General features: G+C 44.3%; 1 protein-coding gene across 3 annotated transcripts in view; it reads left to right on the top strand.

The window, feature by feature from the left end:
- The window catches only part of hao1 (hydroxyacid oxidase (glycolate oxidase) 1), a 52,212-nt gene that overhangs the window by 11,200 nt on the left and 14,017 nt on the right, over window positions 1-26,995 (top strand). For all 3 annotated transcript variants that reach the window (XR_011961928.1, XM_072581459.1, XM_072581460.1), the window contains exons 2-5: window positions 7,117-7,268; window positions 20,194-20,449; window positions 23,506-23,678; window positions 25,656-25,747. Coding sequence is in view for 2 of the 3 variants with exons in the window: in XM_072581459.1 (XP_072437560.1) it covers window positions 7,117-7,268; window positions 20,194-20,449; window positions 23,506-23,678; window positions 25,656-25,747 (673 nt within the window). In the remaining variant the exon portion in view is untranslated. The remainder of the gene's footprint in view (window positions 1-7,116; window positions 7,269-20,193; window positions 20,450-23,505; window positions 23,679-25,655; window positions 25,748-26,995) is intronic.

Here is a 26,995-nt window from a genome sequence, read left to right as displayed (position 1 = left end):
ACCGACATTTCCGCCACCTCCAAAAAGACCCCACCATCAGGGATATATTTCCCTCCCCACCCCTTTCCGCCTTCCGCAAAGACCGTTCCCTTCGTGACTACCTGGTCAGGTCCACACCCCCCTACGACCCACCCTCCCATTCTGGCACTTTCCCCTGCCACCGCAGGAACTGTAAAACCTGTGCCCACACCTCCTCCCTCACCTCTATCCAAGGCCCTAAAGGAGCCTTCCACATCCATCAAAGTTTCACCTGCACATCCACCAATATCATTTATTGTATCCGTTGCTCCCGATGTGGTCTCCTCTACATTAGGGAGACTGGGCGCCTCCTAGCAGAGCGCTTTAGGGAACATCTCCAAGACACCCGCACCAATCAACCAAACCGCCCCGTGGCCCAACATTTCAACTCCCCCTCCCACTCTGCCGAGGACATGGAGGTCCTGGGCCTCCTTCACCGCCGCTCCCTCACCACCAGACGCCTGGAGGAAGAACGCCTCATCTTCCGCCTCGGAACACTTCAACCCCAGGGCATCAATGTGGACTTCAACAGCTTCCTCTTTTCCCCTTCCCCCACCTCATCCTAGTTTCAAACTTTCAGCTCAGTTACTGTCTCCTTGACATGTCCGACCTGCCTATCTTCTTTTCCACCTATCCACTCCACCCACTCCTCCTTGACCTATCACCTTCATCTCCTCCCCCACTCACCCATTGTACTCTATGCTACTCTCTCCCCACCCCCACCCTCCTCTAGCTTATCTCTCCACGCTTCAGGCTCACTGCCTTTATTCCTGATGAAGGGCTTTTGCCCGAAACGTCGATTTCGCTGCTCGTTGGATGCTGCCTGAACTGCTGTGCTCTTCCAGCACCACTAATCCAGTATTTGGTTTTCAGCATCTGCAGTCATTGTTTTTACCACTTTGTGTTGTCGTCTGACCCTAAATCTGCCTTGGAGGATGGTCACCCGAAGGTCTGAAGTTGAATGCCCTGGACCACTGAATTGTACCCCGACTGGGAGGGAACACTCCTGCTTGGTGATTGTTGTGCGGTGTCCATTCATCCGTTGTCGTAGCCTCTGCTCAGTCTCACCAATATACCATGTCTGAGGGCATCCTTGCCTGCAGTGTATGAGATAGACAATGTTGGCCGAGTCACATGAGTACCTGCCACGTACATGGTAGTAGTGTCCCCATGTGTAATGGTGGTATCCGTGTCGACCTTCTGACACGTCTTGCATCGTCTGCTGTGACAGTGTCATGATCGATATTGTCCTGAAGACTGGGCAGTTTGCTGCGAACAATGGTCTGTTTGAGATTTGGTGGTGATTTAAAGGCAAGAAGTGGAGGTGTGGGTAGTAAGTAATCTTTAACCTCTCTAATCAATGGTCAATGACACTTTTCTGTTTCCCCAGCAGCTCTGCATAATCACTGGGATAATGACCAGGCATGCGACTAGTCTCTTAAAGCAATGCTTTGGGTGCCTGACTCGGTTAGGGTGATCGCTTTGGTATAGCCTACAGAGTCTGAACTGTTACGGTAGCATTGATGTATGAAGTGGAATAGTGCTATCTGAAGAGGATTGCACATGGAGGAGATGGAGCAGCAGATGGTGGGACTGCCCTCTCTGATGATGGTTTAAGTCGGGAGCTAGCAGGAACTGGTCAGTACTTTTGACGAGGCTATCGACCTGAAATGTTACACAATCCACCTCCTAGATAAACACTGCTTGTTCCAGCCTGCACTACTCCCTTGTGAAGAACAATGAAGACATCGATCTAACAGCATATGACAGCCTAACAATGTGGGCTTATAGACCAAAATGGAGTCTCCCTTCTGACCCAGGCAAAACGCCACACTTGAAGGAACTGTTACTTAATGTCAAAATTAATAGTTCTCTTGAACTCATTGCTCAACCAAATATCAAACTATATTGCCAGCCTTCAGTGTTTTTAAAGTCCCACTGCAACAATGAGATAGTTCCTCAAAGGCATCACCATAGAAATGCCCACAGAAGGAGGCCATTTGGCCCTTTGTATCCGTGCTGCCTGAAAAGATGCTATCCAAGTCATGTTCCCTCCTGCTCTTGGACCATACACGAGTTGGACTGAAGGGTCTGTTTCCATGCTGTACGTCTCTGTGACTCTATGCCTCTCAGATATCCTAAAATGATCTAGTCCCATTTGCCAGCACTTGGCCCATATCCCTCTCAACCCTTCCTATACAGGTAACTATCCAGATGCCCTTTAAATGTTGTAATTGTACCAGCCTCCACCACATCTGAGCTCATTACATACACGTACCACCCTCTGCATGAAAAAGTTGCCCCTTAGGTCTCTTTTATATCTTTCCCCTCTCACCCAAAACCTGTGCCCTCTAGTTCTGGACTCCCCAACCCCAGGGAAAAGACTTTGTCTATTTATCCTATAATTTTATAAACCTCGAAAAGGTCACCCCTCAGCCTCCGACGCTCCAGGGAAAACAGCCCCAGCCTGTTCAGCCTCTCCCTGTAGCTCAGATCCTCCAACCCAGGTAACATCCTTGTAAATCTTTTCTGAACCCTTTCAAGTTTCACAACATCTTTCCAATAGGAAGGAGACCAGAATTGCATGCAATATTCCAACAGTGGCCTAACCGATGACCTGTACAACTCCTAAACTCAGTGCTCTGACCAATAAAGGAAAGCATACCAAACGCCTTCGTCACTATCCTATCCACCTGCAACTCCACTTTCAAGGAGCTATGAACCTGCACTCCAAAGTCTCTTTGTTCAGCAACACTTCCCAGGACTTTACCATTAAGTCTATAAATCCTGCCCTGATTTGCCTTTCCAAAATGTAGCATCAGACCTGAGACTTGGCATATTTAATGATATCCATCTATCTTTGAGGCGGTTATTATCAGGGATACTTGCAGCTCCCTTTGCTTCCATACACTTCACCAATAGAGGATGTAACACAGTCCAAAAAAAAGTAAAATTAAATAGGCTTCCCTTGCCTGCTCGCTGACCCAAACAAATGGACCCTTCTCCACTTGGATAGGAGATCTGAAGCTATCGTTTGTAACCATGCCTCTTTGGACTGAAACTATTTTCTCTTCAATTCCAATATTGTAATTTTATTTTTATGAAGGAATTGTAAACAGGATGTGCTGAGAGATAGTCTAGCAATAATCATCAAATAAAATCATGCAAGTAATCATTCTCTCCAATGCAGCTGTTGCTTTATTAGACCATAAGACATAGGAGCAGAAATTAGGCCATTCAGCCCATCGATTCGGCTCCACCATTCGATCATTGCTGACGTCTTTCTCAACCTTATTCTCCTGTTTTCTCACCATAACCTTTGATCCCCGGACAAATCAAGAACCTATCTGTCTCTGTTTTAAATATTGGTTGACTGCAGGGTTTCAAAGCAATTGGCTGCAAAACTCTCAGGTGGACAGCATGTTGGTTGTGCAGAATGTGCCTTCACCTGTATTTTTTCTTTAATAGAGCAAACCTCTCCTGGTGCAGGTGAGCAGGCTGACTTGGGAAGCCTAACTCAGTCTTAACAATTGGTTTTGGAAGCAGAAACAATCCATTTTGAGACGTCTGGCTCCAATCATCTGTCATTCACTTCCAGAGGAGGAACACATTCTGGTGAACACGTCACATTCACATCTCCACAGCTGGTCAAGGAGAAAACACCCCAGGTCACTGGCATTCTGATGTTGAGGTGCCAGTGTTGGACTGGGGTGGACAGTGTCAGAAGTCACATGACACCGGGTTATACAGAGTACTGGGCTAATGGTAATGTGGATGAGCAGAGAGATTTCGGCATCCATGTACATAGATCCCTGATAGTTGCCACCAAGTTTGATAGGGTTTTTAAGAAGGTGTAAGTTGTGTTAGCTTTTATTGATGGAAGGGTCGAGCTTCAGAGCCATGAGATCATGCTACAGCTGTAGAACTCTGGTGCGGCCTCACTTGCAGTATTGTGTATAGCTCTGGTCGCCGCATTATAGGAAGGATGTGGAAGCGTTGGAAAAGGTGCAGAGGAGATTTACCAGGATATTGCCTGGAATGGAGGGAAGGTCTTATGAGGAAAGGCTGAGGGATTTGAGGCTGTTTTCATTAGAGGAAGGAGGTTAAGAAGTGACGTAATAGAGACATACAAGATGATTAGAGGATTAGATAGGGTGGACAGTGAGGACCTTTTTTCCTGAGATGGTGATGGCTAACATGACGGACATAGCTTTATATTGAGGGGTGATAGATATAGGACAGATTTCAGAGGTATGTTCTTTACTCAGAGAGTAGTAAGGGTGTGGAACGCCCTGCCTGCAACAGTAGTAGCCTCGCCCAAACTTAAGGGCATTTACATGGTCATTGGATAGATATATGAATGAAAATGGAATAGCGTAGGTTAAATGGGCTTCAGATTGATTTCACAGGGCAGTGCAACATCGAGGGCCAAAGGGCCTATACTGAGCTGTGATGTTCTATGTTCTGTAATCCAACAGGTTTATTTGAAATCACAAGCTTACGGAGCGCTGCCCCTTTGTCAGATAAAAAGAAGAAAAGCATGTAGAATTTATAGGCAGAGAGACCAGAAGATCATACAAATGGTGTGAGTGGAGTGTCGACAGGCCGAATAATAGGTCTCTTCACGTGATCAAGAGTGTCAGATGGTGTGAGTAAAGTGTCAACAGCTGAATAGCAGGTGAAGGGATGACCTATAATCTGATTAATTGAGGCAGAGAGATAATTACAAAAAAATAAAAATAGGGTGGTAGCTGGAGCATCATCTGCTCACCTCAAAGTAGACAATGACCCTGTGTCTTTCTGCAAATGCACAGACAGTCACAGGAACCTCAGGCAGTTTTACCAGAGATGCTGAGGAAACTGGATTGAAGATTGAAGATTGGAAGATCAGTACTGTGTTCCAATATTTATGTGTCTGCCCTTCTCCATGGACAGGTTGGTGGTTGCTATGGAAAACCATAGCTGCTGGAGGTACAGGGATCCTCCACTCCACTGCTGTAGTTATTCTGAACGTTTTACTCCTTTATTTTTCTATTTATTTTTCCCTAAGAATCTGTACCCAGGTACCTTTGTACCGAAGATGGCACCATTGGTAGCGGCTTGTAAACTTTTCACTGTACCCATGTGACAACAAAACTAATTCTCAGAAATTTCTAAGGAAGAATTGGCATCCTTTCAATTCTTGGGTGCTTCCCATTAGTTTTTTTTTAGCCAGTGTTCATTGGCAGCGTCTGGGCTACACTGGCAAGACAAGCATTTACTCCCTACTGTGATTGCCTCTGAGAGGCTGGTTCAGCCACCGGGTGCCACTGTTTAAGAAAGGTGGTAAGGACAAGCCAGGGAACGAGGCCAGTGAGCCTGACCTCGGTGGTGGGCAAGTTGTTGGAGGGAATCCTGAGGGACAGGATGTATATGTATTTGGAAAGGCAAGGACAGACTAGGGATAGTCAACATGGCTTTGTGCGTGGGAAGTCATGTCTCACAAACTTGAGTTTTTTGAAGAAGTTTGATGAGGGGAAAGTGGTAGACGTGATCTATATGGACTTCAGTAAGGCGTTCAACAAGGTTCCCCATGGGAGAATGGTGAGCAAGGTTAGATCTCATGGAATACAGGGAGAACTAGTCATTTGGATACAGAACTGACTCAAAGGTAGAAGACAGAGGGTGGTGGTGGAGGGTTGTTTTTTAGACTGGAGGCCTGTGACCAGTGGAGTGCCACAAGGATCGGTGCTGGGTCCTCTACTTTTCTTAATTTATATAAATGATTTGGATGTGAGGACAAGAGGTATAGTTAGTAAGTTTACAGATGACACCAAAATTGGAGGTGGAGTGGACAGCGAAGAAGGTTACCTCATATTACAATGGAATCTTGATCAGATGGGCCAATGGGCTGAGGCATGGCAGACGGAGTTTAATTCAGATAAATGTGAAGTGCTGCATTTTGGGAAAGCAAATCTCAGCAGGATTTATACACTTTATGGTAAGGTCCTCGGGAGTGTTGCTGAACGAAGAGACCTTGGAGTGCAGGTTCATAGCTCCTTGAAAGTAGAGTCTCAGGTAGATAGGATAGTGAAGAAAGTGTTTGGTATGCTTTTCTTTATTGGTCAGAGTATTGAGTACAGGAGTTGGAAGGTCATGTTGCAGCTGTACAGGTAATTGGTTAGGCCACTTTTGGAATATTGTGCGCAGTTCTGGTCTCCTTGGTATTGGAAAGATATTGTGAAACTTGAAAGGGTTTAGAAAAGATCTACAAGGATGTTGCCAGGGTTGGAGGATTTGAGCTATAGGGAGAGGCTGAACAGGCTGGGGCTGTTTTCCCTGGAGCATTGGAAGCTGAGGGGTGAGGTTTACAAAATCATGAGGGGCATGGATAGGATAAATAAGCAAAGTCTTTTCCCTGGGGTGGGGGAGTCCAGAACTAGAAGACATAGGTTTAGGGTGAGAGGGGAGAAGTTATAAAAGAGACCTAAGAGGTAACCTTTTCACGAAGAGGGTGGTACATGTATGGAATGAGCTGCCAGAGGATGTGGTGGAGGCTGGTACAATTGCAACATTTAAGAGGCATCTGGATGGGTATATGAATAGGAAGGGTTTGGAGGGATATGGGAGGGTGCTGGCAGGTAGGACTAGATTGGGTTGGGATACCTGGTCGGCATGGACAAGTTGGACTGAAGGGTCTGTTTCCATGCTGTACATCTCTATGACTCTATGACTCTAACTGAATGGCATGTTTGGCCATTTCCAAGGGTAATCAAGAGTTAACCACGTTGTTGTGGGCGCAGAGTCACATGTAGGCCAGACCAGGTCAGGCTAGTAGATTTCCTTCCTTAAAGGAGCCAACCATGTTCTGCAACACTCTGGGTCATCTGCATTTTATTTTACAGTGTATTTATTACTCACGCACCAGGTATGATGGGATTTGAACTCATGTTAATTGATCTTGGCAACTGCTCGATTCCAGGTCCCTGAGGAAAACCATTGGCGACCTCCCAAAATGGGAGGCCAACAGCTGATGCCAATTATCCTCTGGTGTACCAAATCGTTCTGCCATGGATCAGAACTGCAGATGGATTCTAATTCTCCTATCTGTCTTCTTAGATGGAGTCTATGTCCCAGGGTGCTCAGGGACGTGTCAAAAGTGGATTTGTCAGTGACTGTCTTGGGTCAGAGAATCAACATGCCCATTTGTGTATCTGCCACTGCCATGCAAAGGATGGCACATCCAGAAGGTGAAGTGGCGACTGTGAAAGGTAATTGTTGTTGTCAGCTGAGTTCTTTTCAAAGTGACTTGCATTGCAATGCTCATTACGTAATCATTTCCTTCATACATTGTCAACGATCCAGTAGGAAATATGCTGAATCTCAGGGCCTTCCTTGATTGGCGGGAAATTGTTTCCAGTGTGGTTCACCGTAACAGCCAAAGATCTCATGGAATTTCCAGCACTAATGACTCCCAGCACACATGAGGTTTCTGCACCATTGTTTGTACTCATTTTAAAAAGAAATCACGCTCAGGTTACCAGGCCCACCCTCAAAACTCGTCATAAATTGTCCTGCAGAGGGTGAGTTTCTGTAATACCCATTTAATAAAATAAGTGTGTAAGAAATAGGATTGGAGTAGTCCATATGCTACTTTGATTCTGCTCCACCATTCCAGTCTTCTCCTTGACTCCATTTAACTGCCAGCTCTCCGTAACCCTTGACTTGCCCATAGTTCAAAAATTCCATCTCAACCTTTTCTGTGTTCAATGACCCTGCCTCCGCAGTGCTCTTGTGTAGAGGATTCTAAAGATTCATAACCCTCTTGAGAGAAGGAAAGCCCATCCATTTGCTGATTAAATGGGACTTGGTGAGGCTCTTAAAAGGGAGACTATTTTTAGGCCCGAACCCATAAAAGCATCTTTGCTTCTAAATGTTAGATGTATTTTTCTTTTAAACTTATGAAGGAACAGATTAATGCATACCAATGAAACTAGTATGGGCTTCTTTTAAAAGAAACATCAATCGTTGTTATTTAACATCAGATTACACAGATGAGACATCATTTGCATAATATCTTATGCAAAGATTATTGTCAGCCATATCAATCAAAGCTGCACTCATTTGCCATTTCTAGATACTTTTGGGTGTATGTGCTATCACACTTGAATATTTACATAAGGAGTAAATAATTCAAAATATTTGTTGCCTTTATGCACATGCAGTTGCAAGTCCTTTTCTGCATCTTTTATGCTTTTTCATGTCTGCTCTCCATCCCCTGTTATTAATGTAGCATTGAGGAGGTTTTTTTTTTGGACTATTAACCATTACCTTTGCAGCTGTACATTCTCCACACTCTCTACTTGGTTGTGTTTCAAATAAATGTGAGGCTATCCCCACTTGCGCTTATGGAAGTGCAAATTGGATACCAGTGATGGTACGTGTGCAGTAAAGCGTCGAAAGTTGCTGTCTGAGATCCAGCGTTCATCCGAAGCTTCCTAAAAACTGCGTCTCCGTCACCATTTAATGACAGAGAATGGCATGATGTTCCTCATTTAGTCAACAATCTTGGACCTTATCCAGTGTATTCCAATCCCTTTCAATGACACGTCAAGTTTTAAATGCCGGTATCTTTTCAAACATTCGCTTTTATGAAAGACCTACATTAGTACCTGTTTTCGCGAATCCGAAGAGGATTTTCACTTTTAAGAAGCTTTTCCCAATTAAATCATTCTTTACGCCATTTTCGGCTTCTGAAAGGTTTCCTGGGAATGCTCTTCTTTCGAGTAGTAGGGGATATCTGTACGACCAAATAATCTCTCTGTCACTGGAAATTGATTTGTCGAATGTGGTGTCTCCTTCCAGTTATTATTTCACTCTCTTTGCTTTATTTCCTGTGTCTGATTTGGCACTGACTTCACTATGTGCTCCAATAATCTGATGTTCCACTTCAGACAGGTGCCAGATACTCGATGGAGAAAGCTGTGGTCTTTGTATTCTTAATGAAAACTGAAAGAACAGTGGATGATGTAAATCAGAGACAAAAACAGAAATTGCTGGAAAAACTCAGCCGGTCTGGCAACAACTGTTGAGAGAAATCAGAGTTAATGTTTCAGGTTGAGTGACCCTTCCTCAGAATCTTCTCAGACCGGCTGAGCTTTTCCAGCAATTTCTGCCTTTGTCTCTAATTTACAGCATCTGCAGTTCTTCTGGACCAGCTCAGCAGGTCAGAGAGGGTTCTGAGGGAAGGGTCAGTCAACCCGAAACGTTAACTCTGATTTCTCTCCACAGATGCTGCCAGACCTGCTGAGCTTTTCCAACAATTTCTGTTTTTGTCTTTGTATTCCTGCCTGGTGGCGAACTCCAGTGTGAAAGCTCATGGAAGGTTTCTGGGCCAAATATAAGTCTACTGTCAATCACTCACTGCCAATCAGAAAATAGGCCCATCACATTTCTGTGTCTTTTCGGTATTCAAACCCTCACCTCCAATCCCACCTCCCCCCACCCCCAAACCATCTTTCCCTCTGCAAGACTTGGAGAGGTCATTTTCCTTTTCATTTGACCTCTGACCTGTTTGGATTCATGTTTACTTCGTACAAATGGTTACGTATTCATTTTGTGTGCTCAGCACTATTTGTTCAAAGAATTTCTGCTAACTCTGTACTCAGGTATTGGACAACATCCTAATCCATCTGATTTGAATACCCTCATTACTCAGAGTACTTGGAGTTTTAAGTAAATACAGAATACCCTGGTGGCAATTTTGACTTTAGATCAAATGGATGCTATTGATTGAATTATGTACATCATTCTGAACATTAATTATATTAACTTGAATAGGAATATGACAACTATAATCATTAATGCCTCTCTCACACATCTGCTAAAGTCAGCTGAAGGAATAAGAATCGACAACAGATTAAGTTAGGTTTCAGTGTCGTAGAGTCATAGAGTTGCGCAGCATGGAAACAAACCCTTCGGTCCAATTTGTCCCTGTCAACCAGATATCCTAAATTAATCTAGTCTCATTTTTCAGCACTTGACCCACATTCCTCTCAACCCTTCCTGTTGATATACCTATCCAGATGCCTTTTAAATTTTGTAATTGTACCAGCCACCACCACATCCTCTGGCAGCTCATTCCATACACACGCCACCTTTGTATTTAAAACATTGTCCCTTAGGTTTCTTTTATATCTTTCCCCTCTCATCCTAAACCTATCCCCACTAGTTCTGGACTCCCCAACCCAGTGAAAAGACCTTGTCTATTTACCCTATCCATGCCCCTAATGATTTTATAAGGTCATCCCTTAGCCTCCGACGCTCCAGGGAGAACAGCCCCAGCCTATTCAACTTCTTCTATAGCTTAAACCCTCCAACCCCTGCAACATCCTTGTAAATCTTTTCTGAACCCTTTCAAGTTTAACAGTGTCAGAGATGTTCTTCCACAGACGCTAAACGTCTCAAATGTATAAGGAAAGGTAGCTTGATTGGAATGGATGAGTTTGACCATCACTTGTTATCTACAAAATTAGAATTGTATGGCCTGTTCATTGTTGCTGGGTCAAAATCCTGGAACGCCCTTGCATACAGTGCCATGGGTAAACCCACACCACGTGGACTGCAGCGGTTCAAGATGGTAGCTCACTGTTACCATCTCAAGGGCAATTAGAGAAGGGCAGTAAATACTGGCCTTGCCAGTGATACCTACATTCAAGAAGAGATTGCAAACAGCCTGTACATACTGTTGTGCTAATAGCTTTCAGTTGTGACTTATAGGTAGCAAAACCAAGCAAAGATTGGTGCACAGTAGTTCAATCAGAATATGGATCTGTAACAGAGTAGTCAGCAAATTTACATATGAGCTTCTCCGTAAGACCACAAGACACAGGAGCAGAAATTAGGCCATTCACCTCATTGAGTCTGCTCCACCATTCAATCATGCAGGTGGCTGGAAGAACACAGCAAGCCAGGCAGCATCAGGAGGTGCAGAAGTCAACATTTCTTCAGGAAAGGTTACACCTGAGACATTGACTTCTCCGCCTCCTGATGCTGCCTGCCTTGCTGTTCTCTTCTAGCCTGGTGACTCAGTGGTCATTACTGCTGCCTCACAGCGCCAGGGATGTGGGTTTGATTCCTGTCTCAGGTGACCGTGTGAAGTTTGCACATTCTCCCTGTGTCTGTGTGAGTTTACTCTGGTTTCCTCCCACAATTTTGCTGCCTGACCTGCGCTTTTCCAGCAATACATTTTTCAGCTCTTTCCTCCCACAGTCCAAAGATGTGCAGGCCAGGTGAACTGGCCATGCTAAATTGCCTATAGTGTTAGGTGAATTCATCAGGGGTAAATATAGGGTGTGGGTGGGTTACTCTGCAGAGGGTTGGTGTGGACTTGTTGGGCTGAAGGGCTTGTTTCCACACTGTAGGGAATCTACCTATTTTGGATACCAGAATCTGCAGTTTTCTTGTCTCCTGCCATTCAATCATGGCTGATAAGTTTCTCAAGCCCATTCTCCCACTTTCTGCCCATAACCCTTGACAATCAAGAACCTATCTATCTCAGTCTTCAATATACTCAATGACCTGGCCTCCACAGCCTTCGGTGGCAATTAGTTCCATCGATTCACCACTCTCTGGCTGAAGACGTTTCTACTTATCTCTGCACTACAAAGTCTTCCCTTTACTCTAATTATAATTCTCATCATAATTTGCTTTTGTTTTCACATCCTTTATGAAGTTTCATTTGTAATTACTGTATTAAATGAAAGCTGAAACTAATGTTAAGCCAGAAAATATAATGAAGAGTTACGGGTAAGGTGAAAATGGAGTAAATGAGATTACACGCTACCAATTGTTGGCCATTATTAGTCTTCATTAATAGTTAGTCACCCTCCTAGCCAGATCGTTAACCACTCCTTTGTCTGTCCAACTGTTCTTCTCTCTCTTTGGGTTCTATCCCCACCTATTGTTTGCTTCCTGCCCACAATCCCCCACCACGCCTCAACCCTATATTTTGTATATAAACTGACATTTTCCGTCAGTTCTGAGGAAGGGTCACCAGATCTGCAATGTTAACTTGGACTTCTCTTCACAGCTACTGCGAGACCTGCTGAGCTTTTTCAGAACCCTCTGTTTTTGGACCTCATAGAATCTGAGTTTCCTGACTGGGGCTGTTCACCTGGTCCAATCAGGGAACCCTGGCTGACCGATACAAACAGGAGTGTCAGAGGTTCTGTTCACTCTGAGAGCTGGCTCTGAGGGAGCTGGTTCAGTGTCGCACATGTAAATAAAGGGTGAATTGTGATGGGATACTGGCATCTGTGCAATTATTTCAGCGGAAATCACAATTAAACCCACCAACCCATGCCAGTTCTGGGGTGGCACGGTGGCTCGGTGGTTAGCACTGCTGCCTCACAGCGCCAGTGAACTGGGTTCAATTCCTGCCTTGGGCGACTGTGTGGAGTTTGCACATTCTCCCTGTGTCTGCATGGGCTTCCTCTAGGTGCTCTGGTTTCCTCCCACAATCTGAAGATGTGCAGGTTGGGTGGATTAGCCATGCTAAATTGCCCATAGTGTTAGGTGCATTAGTCAGGGGTAAACGTAGCGGAGTGGGTCTGGGTAGATTACACTTCGGAGGGTCGTGTGGACTTGTTGGACCAAATGGCCTGTTTCCATACTGTAGGGGACCTAACCTAATGATGTGGGACCTGCAGGCTCTTTTAGCAGTTTGGTTTCTCTAGGGCTGAAAGACTGCTCTATTGCCATAGCAAGGACTCAAGCAGCAGTTATAAGTGTGAGTGAGTGTCCGTGGTCACAAGGTTGGCTTGGGTTCAAACTGTTGAGCAGTGATGCAGACTTACTGAGCTAAATGACCTCCCCCTTCTCCTGTCTCTTTATGTTCCAATTTTCGGATCCCACAGGAGAACTAGCTGGCTGGTACACTATTGTACCATTATTTAGTACAAACGTAACTGCCTCAATGTCATGTCTGCAGTTGAACGAAATCGCATAACCCAAGCCTGGCTCTTAAAAAAAATATTTTCAATCAGTGAGCACCATCTGAAATGTAACCATAAATTGGGCCATTAATTATGTCTCTTTATTCATTAAATACAACATTACGCAGGACTTTGCAGTAATGGTTCAACAGAAAAATTTCCTAACTGTGTCTTAGCGTGGAAAGATCACTAATCCTCTGTGAAACCAGGAATGTATACTAATAACACACCTCAGAAAAGAATTTTCTTTTTGTTACAAAATGTGTCAGTTGAGTAGATTACGTACGTGCTTGAGTACTCTCAGAGAAAGCTTTTTGCTGTATCAAATACAACAGACATACAGATTACCACCACCTTCTCAAGGGCAATTAGGATGGGCAATAAATTCTGGCTTGGACCCACACCCTCTGAAAGAATTAAAATAAGGATTAAAATCCTCCTCCATAGTCTGCATATGAGTCTCAGTTCATTCTCGAAGAAACTAGGAATATTATCGTTGCATGCGATGCTTGCTTTCATTTGGCTAATTAGAAATAAAAGAATTGTTATTTCAGTTTTGTAACCATAAGGTTAGGCTAGATTCCGTACAGTATGGAAACAGGCCCTTCGGCCCAACACTGACACTCCGAAGAGTAACCCACCCAGACCCATTTCCCTCTGACTAACGCACCTAACATTATGGGCTGGCCCACTTCACACACACACACACACACACATACACACACACACACACATACACATGCACCCATACAGACACACACACATGCACCCATACAGACACACACACACACAGACATGAACAGACAGACATGGACACACAGACACGAACACACACACATAAACAGACACACACACACAGACTCACTCACGCAGAAACACACACACTCACAGGCGCACTCACACAGACATACAAACACACACACGCACTTACACAGATACACATACACACAGACACAAACGGACACAGACACACACACAGACATGCACACACGCACATGCATGCACACACACAGACACACATGCACACACAGATACACACTCACACGGACACACACGCACACACTCTCACACGCATTCACACAGGCAGACAGACACACACACACTCACACAAACGTACTCATACAGACACACTCACACAGACACAGACACACACACATACACGCAGACACAGACACACACACACAGACATGCACGCACGTACATGCATGCACACACACACATGCAGACATGTGCACACAGTCACATATGCACACAGGCACGTGCGCACACACACACACAAGCACGTGCACACACTCAGACACACAATCGCAGAAACACCCATGCACACACACACACACACATACATACAAACACAGATGCACACACACACGATGATAACACACACACATATAACTCACACACAGATACAAATGCACACATGGATAAGACACAAATTAATATGTTAATGAAGGACAGTTAACTTAAGTCTAATGTTAAGTTCACACTTCGATATGGACTGTCCTTTAAAAAGGTCTTTTAATCACAGCCTTGCTAACTGTAACGTCTAATTGTAAATGTAAAAGTGATCCTGACTGTGAGACTTGTGTTGAACCAGGAGGTGGCTCTCTCACACCATGAATGATGGCATCTGCCCAATCATTGAATCCTAAAATGCAGAAGGAGGCTATTGGCTCCACCATCCCTGTGCTGGCTCTGTGAGTCAATTTCACCTACTTGCTCTTTCCTGACGGCTTTATAACCTACTTCCCTTTCTGGTGTTCATCCAATACCTATTTTGAAAGTTACTATTGTGTTGACTTTCTTCCAAAAGTATAAGTCACAGGAGCAGAAGGAAGCCATTCAGCCCATGGGGTCCACTCTGTCATTCAATGGCTGACCATCCAATCCAGTCCCTTGCTTTTTCCCTATGACCCTTGATTCCCTTATTGTCTATCTCAGCCCTGAATACACTCAACTGTTCACAGCCTCCACAGCGCTCAGGAGTAAAGAAGTCCATAAATTCATGACCCACTGAGAGAAATCTTTTCTCGCATCGCTGTCTTAAATGGGTGACCTCTTCCACTGAGAATCTACTCTCTGGCCCAAGACCCTATGTCATGAGGAAGCAACCTTCCTGCATCTACTCTGTCAAATCCTCTGAGAATCTGACATATGCAGCATGGGAGGCATGGTGGCTCAGTGGTGAGGACTGCTGCCTCACAGTGCCAGGGACCTGGGTTTGATTCCCGCCTTGGGTGACTGCCTGTGTGGAACTTGTGCATTCTCCCTGTGTCTATGTGGGTGTTCTCCAGTTTCCTCCCACAATCCAAAGATGTGCAGGTTCGGTGAATTGGCCATGCTAAATTGCCCATGGTGTTAGGTGCATTAGTAGGGAGTAGGTGAATGGGTCTGGGTGGGTTAATCTTCGGAGGGTCGGTGTGGACTTGTTGGGCCGAAGGGTCTGTTTCTGCACTGTAGGGAATCTAATCTAAATATAGGGTAGGGGAATGGGTCTGGGTGGGTTACACTTTGGAGGGTCAGTGTGGACTTGTTGGGCTGAAGGGCCTGTTTCCATACGAATGTAATCTATACCTGATATAAAACAACTGTTAGGTCATATGATCTACATAGAGGCAGATACTTTTCAAAATAGATACAAATTCCCCCACATGATCAATGCAATGATTGCAAAGCAAGATTTTGCATTTTCAAACTTTTACTACAATTTTAAAAAATATTTATTTGTGGGCTTTGTGTGTCGCTGGCTGAGCCAGCATTTAATGCCCATCTCTAGTTGCCCTCAAGAAGGTGGTACTGAGCTGCCTTCTTGAACCACTGCACTCCGCCTGTTGTAAATAGACCCAGTGTGCTGTTAAGGAGGGGACTCCAGGATTTTGACCCACAGGATGGTGAGTGGTTTGGAGGCGAACTTGCAGGTGGTGGTGGTGTTTGCATGTATCTGCTGCCCTTGTCCTTCCAGATGGAAGTGGTCATGGGTTTGGAGAGTGCTGTTGAAGGACCTTTGGTGAATTTCTGCAGTGCCTTCTTGTAAATAGTACACACTGTTGCGACTGAGCGTCGATGGTGGAGGGATTGGATGCTTGTGAATATGGTGCCAATCATGTTTCATGCTTTACCCAAAATCTGTTTACCATCTTCAAGGCACAGGTTAGGAATTTGATGAAATGCTCTCCAATTGCCTGGATGAAAGCATCTCCAACAACATTTATGAAGATTAATATCATCCAGCACAAAACAGCCCACTTGATTGGCTTTCCAACTACTATCTTAAATGGTTCACTCAAACTTCCAGCAATGGACAGTGGCAGCAGTGTATACCATCTATAACATGTCTTGCGGCAACTTAGTTACTCTCATTTGATAACACTTTCCAAAACTGGAACTCCTAAAATCTGGTAGGACAAGATAAAGCAGATGCATGGGAGTGCCTCCACCTGCAATCTTCTCTCCAAGCCACACGCTATTCCGACTTGGAAAAGATCACCATCCTTCAGTGTCATGCCGGAACTCCCTCTCCAATGGGTGTATCTCCACCAAATAGACTGTAGCAATTCAGGAAAGCAACACACCACCACCTTCTCAAGGAAGGACCTTGGTGAGGCCTCTTCTGGAATACCGTGTCCAGGTCTGGTTGCCCAGTTACAGGAAGGATATTATTAAGCTGGAGAGGGTTCAGAAGAGATTTACCAGGATGTTGCCGGGTATGGAAGGTTTGAGTTATAAAGAAAGGCTGGATAGGCTTTCACTTTTTTCACTGGAGCATAAGAGATTGAGAGGTAACCTTATAGAGGTTTATAAAATAGTGAGGGGTATACGTAGGGTTAATGGAAGCTTTTTTTCCCCAGGATGGGGGGTTTCATGACTAGGGCGAACATTTTTAAGGTGAGAGGAGAGAGATTTGAAAAAGACGTGAGAGGCACGTGTTTTATACAGAGGGTGGTTTGCATGTGGAAATAATTCCCTGAGGAAGTGCTGGACGCGGGCACAATTAAAACGTTTAAAAGGCGTTCAGATAAGTACATGAATAGGAAAGGTTTTGAGGGATATAGGTCAGGAGCGGGCAGGTGGGACTAGTTTTGTTTGGGATTATATTGGACTGAAGGGTCTGTTTCTGTGGATGACTCTATGACTCCTGAAGGGAACCACTAGCTGGCCTAGCCCACGATGCCAACATCATGTGAATAAATTTTTTAAAAGATGTAGTTGCCATCTATGAGAATGGATGTGGGATCGAAAAATGCAAAGACAGGTCAAAGATATTATAATACTCTGTCCTCCACCTCAGATGCTTTTCCTTCCGTGTATAATTATTATTTTCTTGTCAATCGCACCTAATGGCTCAGAAAATCAGACAGTTGCAATTTAAGTAGACACAAATTTCCAAGACAAACAACAAAAAAAACAGAAATCACGAAAGAAACTCAGCAGGTCTGCTAGCACCTGTGGAGAGAAAACAGAGCCAATGTTTTGAGTTCAGTGACCTTGCTTCAGGACTGAAGGTATTTAGTTAAAGGTGGTATTTATACTGATGACAGAAGGGTCGTGGAAAGGAGTGGGCAAATGGGTGGAGACAGAAACCAGGGAAAGAGAGAGAGAGAAAAAAAAATTCCAAGCAGTTGGTTGCACCCACAACACTTTAACATTGCATAAAGCTTCTTATAAAGAATTGCTCCTTCAGCTGGCTGAGTCTGGTAGAATTCTGGTACCTGTATAGAGATACTTGGATGGTGCTGCAATGGACTGGAGAAGAGTAAGAATGATGTCCTGCTCAATATTTATTCTTTTAAAAACAACAACTCCCAAAAAAACAATGTTGTTATGGCCTCGTTGCTATTTATGTGAATTTCCTGCACATTCAAATTAGCTGTTTCTCAGACAATAGTAAAAGCTTTCAGTCACATTCTGATCCGAGTTAATGGTATTGTTGAACAAATCAGATCCCAGATTGCAACCTGGCTTGATGGATCATATTTAGTTTTTGTTTGGTTTATTGAGGTGGTACTTTGTCACTGGAACAAATGCACACAAAGACGCAGATATTATAGAGCCATGGAGTCATACAGCATAGAAACAGGCCTTTCGGTTCAACTCATCCATGCTGAGTACCTTTTCCAAACTAATCTAGTCCCTGCGTTTACCTGCGTTTGGCCCATATCCCTCTAAACTGCTCACTGTCTCCTTTTCAAGGGCGACTAGGGATGGGCAATAAATGTTGGTCAGTCAGCAAAGTCCACATCACACAAATGGATAAATAAACATGTGCCTGTCCAAATATCTTTTAATTGTTGTAACAATACCTGCATCTACCACTTCCTCTGGCGGTTCATTCCACATACGAACCACTCTTTGTATGAAAGAGTTGCTTCTCAGATCCCTTTTAAATCTTTCTCCACTCACCCTTAAAAATATGCCCTCTAGTTTTAAACTCCACTACTTGAGCAGAAGTTTATTACGCCAAAGAGAGAATTATAAAAAAAATCAAATGAATGGGACAGTTAGCAGGATCTAAAACACACAGTAAAAAAGATGTTCAATCTATATCCTGACAGTGTCCTTAATGGAAACTTAAACCCAGCAAAATTACACTCCTATCTCAATGTTTAGGTTTCTATGTCACTGATTCTTGACTGTTCCTTAGTTTTTGACTGTGAAGACAATTTGATGAGACCTTTCCAATGACCTGAATGTTTCCACAAACCTGAGTGCATCAACATTTTTATTTCTAATAAGCTTTCCTTTTCCAACCAAACTATTCTGGTTTTGGATGTTATTGCAGACTAAACTCTTCTGCTGAGGTAAATAATCCCCTGAACTCGCCTGAATCAATCCTCCCAGAAGAGTAACTAAACTTACTTTGATACTCAACACTGGTGTCTTCTGAACTGAATTTAAAAAGAAAACTTAAACCCGAGATTCTTCTGAACTGAAAACAAAACTAATGGCCTTACATTTTAAGCCTACCTGTAGTAAGCGCAACAGTTTAAACATCTTTCCATTAATACCATAAGGATTACCTATTGTGTGACAAAATGTTGGATTTAATCACTGTTCCAGGAGGACTCTCTGACCGCGTACATTTCAGAAAAAGTAAACCTGTCATAGAAATAGCTAACACCACTTGTTAATGTTTTGAAATCCAAACTCCAAAAATGTAAATGTATATTATAAAGGGTAAAGGTAAAGTTGCCGTAAACTTGCCAAACTATAGGCTGCTTTCTCATTAGAGAGAGAGAAATGATTGGTGGTGGTTGAACCTGGGGGCCACGACACCTCAAGAGAGAAGTTCAGAAGGAGGGTCCTTATAGTAAACTCAGCCAGTGTAGGAACTGAACCCACATTGTTGATGTCACTCTGTATTGCAAAACATTCATCCAAGCTAACTGACTCCCATGTATACTATACATTCTTTTATCACAGTATTTTGTCAGATGTTTTAAGAAATAGTCAAATGCATTATATAAGTGTAAGTTTTTTTTAATGCTATGAAATTTTAAAGGATTGAATTTTTAATGACTTTCTCAAGGGATGTGAGCAGCACCAACATTTATTACACCTCCTTACCTTCCCTGGGACAAAGATTCAGAATTAGATTTAGATTGTGGTTGAATATAATACTGGCTGCTGCTGTTGGCCCACAGTACACTGCAGGTACTCGGTATGACATTGCTCGATCTATCTGTGTTCACCCCCTCCTCCATCTCTCTGTGCCTTGGAAATGGCCAGTTGAGTTGCCAATTAAAGTTCATACCACCCAATCTGATTCATCTGCTTGAAACCATTCCAACATAGGTCTGTGTAAAAGTTGTTAGAGTATGTTAGAAAAATGACAATCGTCTTGAACTGAGTTAGCCTGTGTGATGTTCCATTGTGGACACATTCCATGGCTGAATTTAAGTAATGGCCTGAACATGTGGGAGCTATGTGGAATGAATGCTTTATGAGAATGTATTTAGGTACATGTTAATCCTGATCATCCCAGGTCAATCCCTTACAAAATGAGCAAATATTCTTTTGAAAGTAGACTATTGCAAAACTCCACATGTTCCAAAGAGAGCCTGACTAGGGAGTGATGGTGTGCTTGGGGGCTGTTATTTTCAATTAGAATTCCCGTTTGTAGATTGAATATTAATATGAGAAATATGTTTTCAATCTGAGGCTAACAAATGACATTTTTCTTTGACATGTGCACCCGGCTGAACAGCCTGTGGAAGGCTAGGCACGGGCATGATGCTCAGCACCTGGGCTACCTCCAGCATTGAGGAAGTGGCCGAGGCAGTGCCCAGTGCGACACGTTGGCTGCAGTTATACATCTATAAGGATCGGGAGCTGACTAAATCCCTGGTGAGGAGAGCGGAGAAGGCTGGCTACTGCGGAGTCTTCCTAACCGTTGACACTCCCTACCTGGGGAAGCGTTTGGCGGATGTGCGGAACAAGTTCAAACTGCCCCCTCACTTGAGGTAATATGATGCATTTGAAAGTCAGAAAGGAAATGGTGGTGCACAATTAATCTCCCCCCCCCCCAGTCACCGATTCTTCCTCAGTAAAAAGGCAAACCCAACACTTCATTTCCACTGCAGGAAGCGGAGCTTAGATCCACCCAGATCGAAGGGATTATTGAACGCCCAACGCTATTGGCAGCACCATTCAAACCCATGCCAGTGTTCCAGCCAACTGAGCCAACCGATTCCCTCCAGTGGCAGAAACAGAAATTGCTGGTGAATTCCTGGCAGCATCTGCAGAGAGAGAAACAAAGTTAATGTTTTCAAGTCCTGTGACCATTTTTCTAAATGCGGATGCACGTGCCAGTTGTAGCCTTGAGTTATGGATTCACGTGTAGAAACGTGCAGTACAGAAAAGGCCCATCGAACCTGCACAGACAAAAACTACCCTAGTTACAGTGATGGGACAGGCTCTGACTGCTTTCCATCCCAGGCTGACACACCCACCCCTTGCCATAGAATTCCAAATGTTGTCTCAATGTTTAGTGATGTCAATACTCCATTTTAAATTATTGGCCACGTCAAATTTCACAAAAAGCATGAGAAGGATTGGCCAATGCTCAGAAATGTAGAGTTCTTCTATAATAACATAACTTAGTTATACGAAAGAGATCTTGCGGCACAGTGTGTAGTGTCTGAAGCATTTGCAAATCAAACTTGATCTGTTTGGTCAAGTCATGATTGAATTCCAGTCTTCTGGCCCAGAGGCAGGTACAGTACACACTGTGCATACTCCGAAGAGTAACCCACCCAGACCCATTGCTCTACATTTTACCCCTGACTAATACACCTAACCTATACATCCCTGAACACTACGGGACAATCTATCACGGCCAATTCATCTGACCTGCACATCTTTGGACTGTGGGAGGAAACCGGAGCACCTGGAGGAAACCCACACAGACACGGGGAGAATGTGCAAACTCCACACAGACACAGTCGCCCGAGGTGGGAATCAACCCAGGTCCCTGGTACTGTGAGGCAGCAGTGCTAACCACTGAACCACTAAACTGCCCACACTGGGTGTGTCTGCAATCTCATGTCAAGCCAGACCAGATCAGGATGACAGACTGTCTTCCCTAAAGAATATTCTGGGTTTTGAACAACAGATGATCATAATTTTAGGAATGTAGGAACAGGAGTGGCCATTCAGCCCCTCGAGCCTGTTCTGCCACACGAGATCACGGCTGATCCATGGCCTAACTTCATCTACCTGTCTTAATACCTTTGCTAAACAAAATAAATTATCTAACTCACATCTAAAATTAACAATTGATGCAGCACCCACTGCCAAATGTGGAAGAGAGCTCCAAACCTCTCCCACCCTTTGTGTGTAGAAGTGCTTCCGACATCCCTCCTGAACAGTTTGACCCTAATTTTTAGACAATACTGACTCGTTATAGAATCCCCATCCAAAATGGAAACGGTTTACCTTTATCTCTTGTTGTTCCTTGTTAATATCTTGAAGACTTCAATCTGATAACTGTGGCATGGTGCCTCAGTGGTTAGCACTGCTGCCTCACAGCACCAGGGTCCCAGGTTTGATTCCCACCTCAGGCAACTGTCTGTGTGGAGTTTGCACATTCTCCCCGTATCTACGTGGGTTTCCTCCGGGTGCTCCGGTTTCCTCCCACTGTCCAAAGATGTGCAGGTCAGGTGGATTGTCATGCTAAATTACCCAGAACGTTAGGTGCATTGGTCAGAGGGAATGGGTTACTCTTTGGAGGGTCGGTGTAGACTTGTTGAGCCGAAGAGCCTGTTTCCACACTGTACAGAATCTAATCTAATCTAAACTTCGATCCGATAACCACATAATGTTCTAAATTTGTGAAGAAGCTGGCCTAATTTATATAATCCAACTTCATAACTGATAAAGTTCAGGTACAATTCTTGTAAACGTATAGTGTACTTTCTCCAAGCCCAGTTTATCCTTCCGAAGGTGTGGAGCTTAGATCTGCTCACAGTATTCCAAGTGGAGTCTAACCAGGTATAGTCGCCATTACTGACACTATCCTTATATATTCCAGATTTCTAAATTGGATTGCAGTAACACCAACTGCTGTAGTGGGTTTTGAACCAATGGCCCACCAAAGCATTACCCTAGGCCTCAGTAACATTAGCACTGCACCATCATCTCTGACAGAATATTACAGGTTTCCTGGCATTAAGGTTTGCAATTTCATAATGATGGTGTTTAAAAGGGCAAAATGTATTCGGGGAAGGAAGACTATTAAAAAGTAGTCATGATTTGGAGGTGCCGATGTTGGACAAAGTTAAAAATCACACAACACCAGCTTATAGTCCAACAGGTTTATTTGGAAGCATGAGCTTTCAGAGTGTCACTCCTTCCTCAGTGCCACTATTGACAACCACCTGATGAAGGAGCAGCACTCCGAAAGCTAGTGCTACCAAATAAACCTGTTGGACTATAACCTGGTTTTGTGTGATTTTTTAATGTTAAGAAGTAGGGGGAAATAGCTGGAATTTGAGATCAACAAGATAGAGCATTCATAAGTAGTAGCATGGAGTGGCACAGTGGCTCAGTGGTTAGCACTGTTGCTTCACAGCACCAGGGACCTGGGTTCGATTCTACCCTCAGGTAACTGTCTGTGTGGTGTTTGCACATTCTCCCCATGTCTGTGTGGGTGCCCTCTAAGTGCTCCAGTTTCCTCCCACAGTCCAGAGATGTACAGGTTAGGTGAATTGACCATGCTAGATTGCGCAGGGCTGTCCAGGTGGATGAGCTATGGGAAATGCAGTATTATGGGGTAGCGGGATGGGTCTGGGCGGGATGCTGTTTGGAGGGTCAGTGTGAACTTGATTGGCCAAACAGCCTGCTTCCGGGCTGCAGGGATTCTATGAAATTGAGGTTAACAAGGTAGAACATCCATAAGTACAAAATGCTGAGGGAGAGGTAAAAGGTCAAATGACTGAATTCCAATCTGCCGCCCTCTCAAGTACTCCATCAATGGCTGAAGCCAAAAGCTTCCTGACATGAGCTGTTTTGTTTTCAGGATGGCAAACTTTGAGACACTCGATCTGGCATTTTCCAAAAAGGACTATGGAGATGACAGTGGGTTGGCTGTGTACACAGCTGATGCTATCGACCCCTCTATAAAATGGGAGGACATTGACTGGCTGCGGGAGCTGACTAAACTGCCCATCGTTCTCAAAGGAATCTTGAGAGGTGAGTAGCGATCCAACAGCACTCTTCACTTCTGGCTTGAACCATGCCCTAATTTTGTTTTGCCTCCTGCCTTGGTGAGCTGGAATACCTTTTCTGATGTTTTGCTCAGCTCGGTAAGTTTGTCTGAATGTGAGCAGTGTGTACAGTCATGAAATCATCCACCCCTCACTGCCCAGTCTAGTATTGCTAGTTGTCTTTGTGTTTGGTCAAAATCCAGTCATTGTATTTGGATAAAAGACTATGGGTAAGAGTTTGGGTATCTGGGGGTGTGGGGGAAGAGGGTTCAGAGTCAAATAGAAGGGGGACTGATGGGAAACAGTCACATGATTTTTTTTTCCTAGATTGCCCAATTAGTGCTCAAAAGCCAGGTTTATCGGACTTGTTTCTGGGATGTGGGACAGTCTTATGACGAGAGATTGGGCAACTGGGCTTGTACTCTTGAGTTTCAAAAATTGAGAGGTGATCTCATCAAACCAGTACATCACCTGATAGCCAGGACGTAGATGTAGCTAAGATGTTTCCCCTGGTGAGGGAGTCTAGAGTCAAGGGCATTTTTTTTTAAAATTGAGGGGGTTGCCACTTAGGTCTGAGATGAGGAGAATTTCAGAAGGTTGTGACCCTTTGGCATTCTCTAGAACAGAGGGTTTTCGAAGAACAGTCATTGAATATGTTTAAAGTAGACACCACCAGTGATGTACAGGCTTATGGTGATGGGATGAGTCAAAATCATTGAAGTTTTCAATTGAATTATTCGTATTGAATGGTGGAGCAGGCTTGATAGACTGAATGGCCTACTCCTGTTATCATCTCATTAAGGATGGAGGGTGGGTTCTCAGGGCCAGAAGCAGCATCTTCAACTTGGAAGGAGTTGAAGCCTGAAGTTTAGATAAAAAAAGGAAATACAAGAGAGTGGGAGAAAGAGAGGGTACCTGAAATGTCTCCTTTTTTCAATATGAAAAACAAAGGCCTCCGCATCCAGGTCGATATTTGCGGAGAGATGAAGATTAGGAGGCAACATGTGGTTGCAAGGTGACCAAGCAGAATGGGAGGGAGGGGAGGAGCTCAATGCCTCAGCCTGAAGCATTGGATCGTGGTTGGGAGGCCTCTTCCAGGCCTAGTCTCTGGTGGCTGGACAATTCCTGTGAATGGCCCGTTAACTCGGCTGGAATTGGCCAACCATGCCTGGACAATTCCTGTGAATGGCCCGTTAACTCGGCTGGAATTGGCCAACCATGAGCGGGTGGCCCTTTCGGTTCCCATCCTGCCTCTGGGAAAGTGGGGTGAGCTGGGGGAGGAAGTGGAAGTGGAGGTGAATGGTAACTGCAAACCAGCATGGTGGCAAATGTCTCGAGTTTCCGCTCGGTGTCCTGCCCCTTCGATTTCATTCTTCACTTGCAACAAATGAAAAGGTTTAGGCCCTGACTGTAAAAGAAAAATATTACATTCTAAAGAACAAAATAATTTGGAACGAAAACGTAGCATGATACTGATGCAAAAAGCACGTGTTGCAGACAAAGTCTAATGATCCATCTTAGTGCGGAATTTTATTATTCTTTTACAAGTTCAGCAATCAATCATGCTCATTTGACATGGTGAAGTAATTAAATTAAATGCACATTATTACTGTAATCATATTAATAACTTAAAACGATACAAAAACATTTCAGTGGAAGGGTTTCTTAATTAAGATAAATGGAAGTATCAGAGTACAAAGAGAACCTGGCTGACACCTTGGGGTTGTAACCATGCTACCTATAGCACCTCTTTCAGAATGTAGAGTAGAAAGTTAATAAAAGTTAGGCATCGTGCAAGTGTTAAAATGCACGTCTCCCTCCCAGGACTTGACGTGTTTGGAGAAACCTACACTCTCGCAGTTTGTTCAGTCCCTCCTGAATGTTTGTACAGATGCTGTTATTTCATTTTCACGAGAAACTATTTTAGTTACTGTTACTAACTGCCAGGTCTTTGTAACTTTAGCTGATGATGCCAGAGAAGCTGCTAAGCATGGAATTGACGGGATACTTGTATCAAATCACGGAGCGCGGCAACTGGATTGTGTGCCAGCCACAGTAAGTTAACTCCATCATTCCTGATGAAGGGCTTTTGCCCGAAACGTCGATTTTCCTGCTCCTCGGATGCTGCCTGAACTGCTGTGCTCTTCCAGCACCACTCTAATCCAGAATCTGGTTTCCAGCGTCTGCAGTCATTGTTTTTACCCAACTCCCAATCTACCACCGATGGATACATTATGGTTCTTTGGACTTGTAATAAATGGGCTCTGGGTTCTGTTGAGGCTATCATTTGGTGTCAGGGCTCATTTGGCTGCTGGTCTTTAAAACAATGTTGCAGGTGCAAAGTGTTGCCACATGCCAAGCTAGAGGTTTGCACTGCTGCTCAGATACTTTTCCTACATCATTACAGGGTTTAGATTAGATTAGATTACAGTGTGGAAACAGGCCCTTCGGCCCAACAAGTCCACACCGACCAGCCGAAGCGCAACCCACCCATACCCCTACGTTTACCCCTTACCTAACACTACGGGCAATCTCCCATGGCCAATTCACCTGACCTGCACATCTTTGGACTGTGGGAGGAAACCGGAGCACCCGGAGGAAACCCATGCAGACACGGGGAGAATGTGCAAACTCCACACACAGTCAGTCGCCCGAGGCGGGAATTGAACCCAGGTCTCTGGCGCTGTGAGGCAGCAGTGCTAACCACTGTGCCACCGTGCCGCCATGGTTCTTGCATAACTTGCATCATGTGGCTGCCCACAAGATATGTGCAAGACTCAAACCCCATCTTCCATGAGGCAGTGAGTGCCTAACGCAGCTGAACTAACACAGCAATGTTCCAGTACATGTGGAGTACATGTGGAGTAAGTGCTGTTAGGAAGGGAGTTCTGGGATTTTGATCCAATGACATTGAGGAGACCTGATGTAGTTCCAGGTTAGGACGATGAGTGTCTCAGAGGGGAACTTGCAAATATTGGCATTCCCTCGTATCGTGTGCCTTTGTCCTTCAAGGAGGTAGAAATTGTGCGTTTTGGAAAGCACTACTGGAGGACCTTAGGGCAGATGCTGCAATGCATCCCCTCGATGGTATACAATTCTGCACTGGTGCAGGATAGGGTAACAACCAATCAGGCTGCCTGGACCTGGATTGTGTTAAGTTTCTTGAATGTTGGAGACACACTCAAAAAGGCCAACGGAATAGCCATTAAACTGTTCCATCACACTCCTGACTTGTGCGTTGGAGATGGCAGACAAGCTATCAGCAATCAGACATTGGGTTACTCATTACAGAAATGCCAACAT

Source organism: Chiloscyllium punctatum, chromosome 11 (genome assembly GCF_047496795.1).
Source record: "Chiloscyllium punctatum isolate Juve2018m chromosome 11, sChiPun1.3, whole genome shotgun sequence".
In the NCBI taxonomy this organism is placed as follows: domain Eukaryota; kingdom Metazoa; phylum Chordata; class Chondrichthyes; order Orectolobiformes; family Hemiscylliidae; genus Chiloscyllium; species Chiloscyllium punctatum.
Note: the sequence above shows the minus strand (reverse complement) of the source record. Positions and strands in the feature narration are given on the sequence as shown.